Raw genomic sequence first — 8,914 nt, 5'->3', positions numbered from 1 at the left:
ACAAAATGTGGATTAAGTCAAGAGGTATGAATACTTTCTGAAAGCATTGAAGCCTAGCCAGAATCCGACTGGACGTCATTCCTTGGAAAAATCCAGGAGTATCCATAAAAAAAAACTCATGCCAACAGTTTTATCTGTGAACAAATCAGTATGCCTACCTACCAAAGTCCAGCACTACTACCGCCCTTGTGAAAGCCACACACTCCTGGCTGACGGCTACGGACTCCAAAAAAGCAACAATGGTGAGGGTGTTACTTGTTGATATGTCCAAAGTCTTTGAAGGAGTAGATCACACAAAGCTCTTGCAACATCTGTCTGACATTGAACTGTGTTCGAAGTTACTAGCCTGGCTCCACAGCTACACCACAGGAAGAATGCAGAGTGTGATGGCAAATGGCACTTTTAGCCCTTGGTCAGAGGTCACCTCTGGTGTGCCACAGGGGGGTGTGGTTGCAAGATATCTGTTTCTCCTTCACATGTCCACCTGAAAAGTTGTCTTCAGTGACACACTGGACGATGTAGGGCTGTCCCGAGCCATACCATTAACCAGCATCAAAGAGGACATTTCCATGGGCTTGGAGGCAAAGCAGCTGGAAGACTGGGCCACATTCAACAACATGCTCCTGAATGGGAAAAAGTCTGTGGAAATTCTGATATATTATTCTAGAGAACCCACAACCCGCACCACTAATCCTAGAAGGACAGGAAGTACCAGTGGTAACAACAACTAAGTATATTGGTTTTCATCTAGACTCTAACCTCAGTGGTGACAGACATACTACACTGGTCAGACCTTGTCTGGAATACGGTGGAGTGCTGTTAGTTGGATGCAGTAAAAAGCAGCAGGCCCAACTAGACAGGGTGCAGAGGGCCTTGAGGATCATCTCCAGAGGTGGAGCAGTCCAACCACAGCTCCCCTCACTGCAGAGCAGGCTGCAGTGCACCTGGTGAAGGACATGCACACTCTTGACCATCCACTGAATGATCTGCTCCTTCCAAAAAGAGGTAACTGCACCACCAGGCTCCTGAGAAACAGCCACCAACTGTCCTATATAACTGCCCGTACGAACCGCCTGCGAAACGCCACTCTACCCACTGCTATCAGACTGTATGATAACTCCACCTCTTCAATGGTTCTCCCAAAAATTATTTATTTTTTAAATCACATTTGAATAATAAAATTTCCATCATGAAAAATGTCTTGTAATGTTTTTCAATTGTTCAATATTCTATTTATGTCACATATTATGTGTTATGTATTTTAAATTAGTGTTTTGCAATGATTAGTAATGTCAATTCTGCATTTCTTCAGTTTCATCTGTGAGCAAGAATAAATCAACTCAAACTCTTCATTACGTTCTCTCTCTAGTCGGAATGCTGCTATGCCACGATCAGGACAGTGCGGAGTCGGCGAGAGATATTGCTCGGAAAACGTAACCTCATTCCAGGAATGGAATATAGCGGTGTACTCCTAAGTATCCCAACTGACAAATCGAGAAGATTGAAATACTGCTAGTTGTTAATGAATGTTCGTTTTTAGTCAGCATGCTAGGCTAGGCAATCCTATAGCAGCCCATTGGATTCCATGAAAAGGCGATGCCTAGCGTTGGGTTGAGTAGCTACAGGAAGTGTTGTCGAATCCAATATGCTACTCCAGTCAATATAGACACCGTTATATGGGATGATAATAAATAACATCGTCGCTGCAAGTTAGCTAGCTAGTGTTGGCTGTAGCGGAGTTGCCTTGGCGTCTCTCTCCCTCCGTCTGCTCGCACCATTCTGTATTTCCTGTTCTTCCGCAGCTGCAACAATAAAGTACCATCTTCTCCCTCGCATAGCTGTGTTCAGGTTTAAAACGTAGGTTTTAAAAAAAACACATGTATTTCAAATATCCGGATATCAGACAAAAATGAATGTTACTATTCGAATAGTAAAAGTATTTCAAACTACCATCCCTACTTTCTGCATATGTTATTATATACCTATTTACCTGTTCAATTGTCATTTTAATTCATGATGGACATTGATTATTTTAGAACTTTTATGCCTTAGGAGTTTAGTACAACTGCCACGCTGGTGTATAGTATCATAACCCAGTACTCTTTGCCTGGTCAAGTCAGTGTGCACCCTCCGCAAAATACTGCTGACATTTCTTTTTTGAAATAATTATGATAAACTTGAGCTTAAAAATTAAGTTTGGTAATTAATTTAACATCTGAAAAAAACAGGGCAAATATGAGGGACGTCTCTGAGGCATGGGTCTTTTCAAACTCCGAAACAATTTTCAATTCAGCATTTAGCAGTAATGCATGACACAGCATAAAGTAGGCGTTGCAGCCAGTTCCACTGAAATGCATCTAGGGAGGTATCGACTGGGTGGTAATGTTTTAAACATTATCATGTGTGTCAAATGCGTCAGTTTATTGTAGGCTATTTCCAAGATAACTGGGCTGCTATTGTCCGTAGACGTTCACTTTCGTTTTCGGCCTTGCGTCATCAGTAACTATTCGAAACTGTATTTATATTTGTTTGTAGGCGTGTTTTGTTTTATGCCCTCTATAAATACAGTTTCATTTAAGAATCATTTTCGTTTCCTGCTTTGTTGATGATGATGATGAGACTTTCTGTATGTCATATGGTTGGTTGCGGTCATATAAACCCATCATTGAGTCGGACACATCGGCAGGTGCCTCTCCTTCAAGTGTTAGAATCTGTATGGACTAATTTCATTAAGAATATAACACAACAATGATTTCATGGGGAGAGGATAGTCGTAATGGCTTTGGTTTAGTGAAGCCGAATGGTTTAGATACGACCAAAACGGATATTAGTTGCGTTAATTTGATACACCTTAAATCTCAAATTCAGGGTCTGTCCGCAGGTAACAGTGTGGTCGCGTTTATCAGAAATAATGGGAGACTAGTGTCTGTCGCACGGATTCAAGAGGACCAAGATGGGAGAAGAATCACAGGGAAACTGAGTAGGTCTAATCTCCTTTCCAATCAATTTTCATAATATATTTTCTTGAGTTGCCCAATCATATGTTTTATGTGCTTTAGAGAGTGTGACATGTAAGGAGACGATTCGGGCTCTGAGTTGTGGAGATTCTCATGCTGTTTTACTGTCTGAAGAGGGCCGGGTTCTTTGCTTGGACAAGGCCAATATTCTCAGGTGGGATCCATTCCATAATGATACAGTTATATTTAGTTTAACCTAAGACATTGTCACCCTCTCATTCAAGTAGCTAAAGTATAAAAACAATTTGTCATTTAATTCAAATGGGCCAACTAATCTTATTCATCTTTCTTCTTTTCCCCCCAGACCATTGGATAACCTATGTAACCGACAGGTAACTCAGGTTGCATGTGGAGACCAGCATTCAATTTCACTAACACAGGGTAAATGACCATTAACACACCACTAATCGCTGTTTCACAATGCAACTTAACCAAAACAGTCTAACCTTTCAAAACTGTAATCCTGTACAATGTTCTCACTGTATGGTTGCTTACTTCTGATTTCTGTTCAGATGGTCAGGTGTTCACATGGGGTCAGAACACCAGCGGTCAGCTGGGTTTGGGGTGGGGCGAGCCCAGCGCCATGTCCCCCAAGCCCCTGAAGTCTCTATCAGGGATCCCCCTGGTTCAGATCACTGCAGGGGGAGACCACAGCTTCGCTCTGTCCCTTTCTGGAGCTGTGTTCGGCTGGGGCAAGAACACCGCCGGGCAGCTGGGACTAGGGGACACAACAAGTACAGTATACATTACACAATAGCATATGTGTTGACTCTTGTTAAATATATTTAAATAATCAAGGTCCAGACCGAAGACCATGAACAGTACATTATTTGAAACAGGTGTGTTAGTGTTGGGTTTAAACAAAAGTCATCCCACTCAGTTGCTCTCTCAGGCTGTAGCTGGAGACCCCTGATTTATCTAATATGAACCACATTTTTTGGTGGTTGAAATTATGTGAAAAAAATAAAGACAAGTCATAAATGGGCCTTTATCTGTCTAAAAACTATTTTAACCAGGATGAGAGAGCACAATGTGTCGTGTGTTTGAGGGTTATGTGTTGTAAATAAATAATTATAAAAAATAATATATAATAATAACAATAAAATGAACCCATTTTTCTGTAGACAGACATGCCCCAGCTCCTGTTGATTGCCTGAATCTGAAGAAGACTGTTTGGATTTCATGTGGAGGAGAACATACTGCCGTTCTGACAAAGGTTGTATATCTGTCTGACATAATTACACTTTTCCCTATCATTTGAACTAAATGTTGTTTGGACCATACAATATGTCTACATTTTATGTGCGTTTATTTATATTGGTGTCTCAATGTTCGCTGCAGCCAATGACTGGAACGAACTGCAACAAACACTCAAACTGGACAGTTTTATCTCTTCATTCAAATACTCAATCATGGGAACTCTTACTGACAGTTGTGGCTGCTTTGCGTGATGTATTGTTGTCTCTACCTTCTTGCCCTTTGTGCTGTTGTCTGTGCCCAATAATATTTGTACCATGTTTGTGCTGCTACCATGCTGTTGTTGTGTTGCTACCATGCTGTTGTTGTGTTGCTACCATGCTGTGTTGTCATGTGTTACTGCCTTGCTACGTTGTTGTCTTAGGTCTCTCTTTATGTAGTGTTGTGTTGTCTCTCTTGTCGTGACATGTGTTTTGTCCTATATTTTTATTTAATGAATTTATATTTTTTAATCCCAGCCCCCGTCCCCGCAGGAGGCCTTTTGGTAGGCCGTCATTGTCAATAAGAATTTGTTCTTAACTGACTTGACTAGTTAAATAATGTTGAAATAAAAAACAAACATAGCAATTGAAATGTTTTAGTTGTTAGTTCCCTGGAAATTTGCATTGAAACGTCCTCATTAACGTAGAGGAAAACACTATGATAACTGTCTGGGTTGATTTTGTTCTAGGGAGGTGTGGTGTTCACATTTGGCTCAGGCCACTATGGACAGCTTGGACACAACTCTCTCCGAGATGAACTACGACCTCGAGTGGTGGGGCAACTCTGGGGGTCAAAGGTGACCCAGATAGCCTGTGGAAGGTAGGTTACACTTATTAGACATGATCTGGAATTGACAAAATGTGACACAACCAAAATTGATGTAGGACTGTTTTGGTTATTTTCATCTTAGCATAAGACCTTTTTAGAATTCATTGTTGATTTGAGAAATGTTTTCTCTGTCCGTTTGCCACATTAGACACCACACATTAGCATTTGTGGGGCCCTCAAATAAGATCTACTCATTTGGGCACGGAGAGCAAGGGCAGCTGGGAAATGGAGTAAAGATTGATCAGTCTGTGCCCCTTCCAGTACAACTGCCAGGTAAAACATTCATTTATGGTATAACTTTAGCCAGAGTACACACATTTTCAGAACAGATCAAACTTGAATAAATGTCAACACAACAAAATGCTTATTTCAATACTCAACTAAAATAACACGAGGTAAAACATGAAATAACATTAACTTGATAATCAACTATTTTTGTCAACATTTCAGACCAGATTGATGACCAGAAAATTGAACACATTTTTGCTGGAGGAAACCATTCCTTTGCATTGTGCACTCTTGGTCAGGTATGGACACAATTCGGATTTGAAACAATGAGTTAGCAAAACAGGACATAGTTTGTCCTTTGTACTTAACATTGCTGTGATACGTTGCATCACATTGTCATCTTCCCAGGAGTCTGAAGAAAGGTCTAACAATCTCAGGTCAAGTGTGGGCAAAGTGACACAAGCTATAGATGAAAAGATCATTTACAAATGGATCTCGGAATGTGATTCAAAGTCTTGGAAAAAAGGACAGAAGTAAGTATGATATAAGTAACTATAATTTACCGTTGTTATTTCCTTATTTTGTTTATGTACGGTCACATAATGAACTGAAAGATTACTCAAACTTGTAATTGCAGGGAAATCACAAAAATGTTTTCTTCTGCATCATGTTTAAATGGGAGCTTTCTTGATAAAAGGTAACAGTATTTAATATTGGTTCAAATACATGATTGTCTTATGTTTGAAATATTACATTATCAAAGAATACTGATTTAAATATGGCATAAATATTGACAATTATTTCTTGCTTTTATTAGTTGTGACAAACATTACCAAACCTCACCAAAACAGTCTGGCCTGGATTTTTCACTCGTCCGAGGCGCATTCCGGAAGCTGGCGAAAAAGGGCAAAGTTTTGACTGAGGTATTTTGTGAATATATTTATAAATTGATATGTAATCAATCCTATTCTGACATGTATCTTGAACGAGGGACGATTCACACACCTCTTTCATTGCACTAGGTAGAAGCTGTTGTCCAGCACACACTGCTTCCCTCTCTGTATGAGGAGCCCATTGGAGTGGAGAGCTTGAGGGTCTACCTGGTTCTCCCCGAGCTCCTCAGGGTCCTTCACAAACAGCACAGAAGGACAGATCTCACCGAAGCCGTTGCTGCTGCTATCCTCAGACTGCACCCCGACAAGCTGCAGGTCCTCGGTAATGTTGCCGTCCATTTCAAATGTTTAAAGTGTGTCACCCCAAATTCAACTACTCAACAACAACGTAGTCGTAAATCTGTTTGTGCTGTAGACAACTTATTTTGTCCATCAAGCGTGGTAGTGCTGGGCTAAAACAAAACGTGTGCACATTGGGGGTGCCCCTGGAATGATTGTGAAGTAGAACAAATTCTATACCCCCACAAAATGGTTTGAGAAAGTAATCTGTGTGTTATCATGTCCTGTAGGTGACTGCTGGTCCTCATTGAAGCCATCTGTCATGACCAAGCACATTGGGGTGTGGAAGAAGGCCCTGTCGGGGATTCTGAGGAGTGGACATATTCTACGCACTCGTGACCCTGGGATCAAACACCTGCTCCAGGTCCTCGGCCATCTCCACAGAGTCAGTGTCCATGCTTCTCTGCTCGTACTGTCAATCCATTTATAATGCTGTTTTCCCATTTTGACCAGTCAACTTCGAGGACCAATCTGGTGCCATGGTGGCAGTTATTTCAATGCAACCTATTTAGAATCGATGAGACTGTAACTGAGATTTGATGAAATATTATTTGCTGACAAACATGTAAAATATTTAGCTAATACTTGCAAATAATTGTTTATTTATTATCAATGTATTTTACTTTTCTATATTATTTCAAAGGCAAACCAGAAATCTGTAGAGACCCAGACAGTTCCAGACAGTACCTTTTGTATGGAGGAGGTTCACTTCAATCCCATATTTCTAGAGGAGGATGTAAAGCTTTGGCGTTTATGGTCAAAGCAGGTAAGAAAAGTTATTTTGTCACAGTCACCGATTGCTAACCATACTAGTGGTTGTCAGTCTTGAGTTGTTTTGATGTTCGTTGTTTGGGTCTTAGAAAGTGTCCTGGCTGCATCTCAATAGAGGCTTTAGATTTCCTCTACCTGAAATGGTCTGGAAAGAGAGAGTGAAGGAAACATTTTGTTTTCCTACTGGAGAATCTTTCTCACCTCCTAAAGTTCCTTCTTATCAGTGCAGATTAACATAATTAGACAAAGAAGCTCCTTAATTGAGATGCATTGTATGTTTTCTTTTGCATCACTTTCAGGATGTGGATCAGACACCTGCCATCTTTTGTCGTTACCCATTCTTGATGAATCTGCAGAGCAAGATAAACGTTTTTAACATCAACGCCGCACTCACACAGGTAATGAATATTGCTTCTCAATATATAGTATTATAATATACTATAAATCAGGGTGGCTAAACCCCCTACTAGAGACCAACTGACTGTGTATGCAGGTTTTTGCACTTGCCCTGCTCTAAACACACCTGATTCTACTAATCAGCTGCTCACCAGGATCTTGATTAGCAGAATCAGGGTGTGTTAGAACAGGCCTGGAGCAAAAGCCTGTAATTCAAGTAGCTCTAGAACATTCACCATCACTACTGAAGAAACCAGACATATTTCTTGACCTTTTTGATGGAAGAAACTGGTTGAAATAATACCTGTCTTGTATACTAGAAAAGCACTAACTGAAGACTTAATAGTTGTACTGTATGCATTGCAGAGGACTGGCATGGGGCCTTTTGACATGTTCCTCATGGGCGGCGCCTGCTCCGTTCTTTGAGCTGAGGCTGAAATAGAGCATCACTCATCGAAGACACTTTCCATCAACTGAGAGTGGCATGTCCCAGTACCTTCAAGAGGTCCCTTGTGGTAAGTCCATATTTTTTAATATGATGAGACAATGTTTTCAACAGAGAAGGGCTATGCCAAAATGTACTGCTTACCTCTCTCAGGTGTATTTCGACGAGGATGCGAAGCTGACAGATGTCTACAAAAGGGACTTCTTCCTCCATTTGTTTGATAAGCTGTTGGTCCCCGAGTCTGGGATGTTCATGTACAACGACACCGAGACGCTGGCCTGGTTCCCTGCAATGGTGAGGCACGTTTAGGGAAATCACACATGGATTATGAGGTTTTCCGCACCTCAACACATTATAGAAATAAAATATTGATAATTATTGTACTTTCAAATAGCTTCAAATGTGCCGGTAGTGAAACACTGTAATGATATGTTTCTAGAGATTAACTACTATAGTATTATTACTGTATTACTAGCCTACTACTGTATTCTAGAAACCACAATACCTTCCCTTTACTGTATATTAATCATTTTACCCAGATTAACAACAGCATGTCCGATACTTTCACTCATGGCTTATTTCTTGTCTCTTGTCCAACACATCCTCACTAACAGCCTAGAGTGGAGGAGAAGCGTTATTTCCTGTTTGGGGTTCTGTGTGGGATGGCCCTGTATAACAACAACATGGTGCACCTCCCCTTCCCCATGGCCTTCTTCAAGAAGCTGGTGAACATCAAGCCCTCTTTAGAGGACCTGAGA

General features: G+C 40.8%; 1 protein-coding gene and 1 long non-coding RNA gene across 2 annotated transcripts; both read left to right on the top strand.

The window, feature by feature from the left end:
- The first annotated feature begins 2,340 nt into the window (after nt 1–2,340).
- On the top strand, nt 2,341–8,137 carry LOC120037614 (probable E3 ubiquitin-protein ligase HERC3). Its single transcript, XM_038983610.1, has 17 exons — nt 2,341–2,686; nt 2,882–2,980; nt 3,060–3,171; nt 3,322–3,398; nt 3,530–3,751; nt 4,142–4,233; nt 4,945–5,075; nt 5,233–5,357; nt 5,535–5,611; nt 5,721–5,845; nt 5,950–6,009; nt 6,130–6,235; nt 6,335–6,527; nt 6,775–6,929; nt 7,188–7,310; nt 7,615–7,713; nt 8,078–8,137. The coding sequence occupies exons 1-17, from the start codon at nt 2,629–2,631 to the stop codon at nt 8,135–8,137; spliced, it is 1,914 nt and encodes a 637-aa protein (XP_038839538.1). The 5' UTR covers nt 2,341–2,628.
- A 13-nt stretch (nt 8,138–8,150) lies between these two features.
- On the top strand, nt 8,151–8,907 carry LOC120037613. The gene is made up of 3 exons (XR_005474835.1): nt 8,151–8,226; nt 8,310–8,450; nt 8,771–8,907. It is a non-coding gene; the product is annotated as an uncharacterized LOC120037613 (long non-coding RNA).
- The last annotated feature ends 7 nt before the right edge of the window (nt 8,908–8,914 follow it).

Source organism: Salvelinus namaycush, unplaced genomic scaffold (assembly GCF_016432855.1).
Source record: "Salvelinus namaycush isolate Seneca unplaced genomic scaffold, SaNama_1.0 Scaffold1776, whole genome shotgun sequence".
NCBI lineage: Eukaryota > Metazoa > Chordata > Actinopteri > Salmoniformes > Salmonidae > Salvelinus > Salvelinus namaycush.
This window is presented reverse-complemented; position numbering and strand designations above follow the sequence as displayed.

Coding starts and splice junctions, on each gene's coding strand:
- LOC120037614 (XM_038983610.1), top strand. CDS start 2,629: ATGTCATATGGTTGGTTGCGGTCATATAAACCCATCATTGAGTCGGAC. Junction 3,172..3,321: donor GACAAGGCCAATATTCTCAG/GTGGGATCCATT, acceptor TTTTCCCCCCAG/ACCATTGGATAACCTATGTA. Junction 3,752..4,141: donor GGGACTAGGGGACACAACAA/GTACAGTATACA, acceptor ATTTTTCTGTAG/ACAGACATGCCCCAGCTCCT.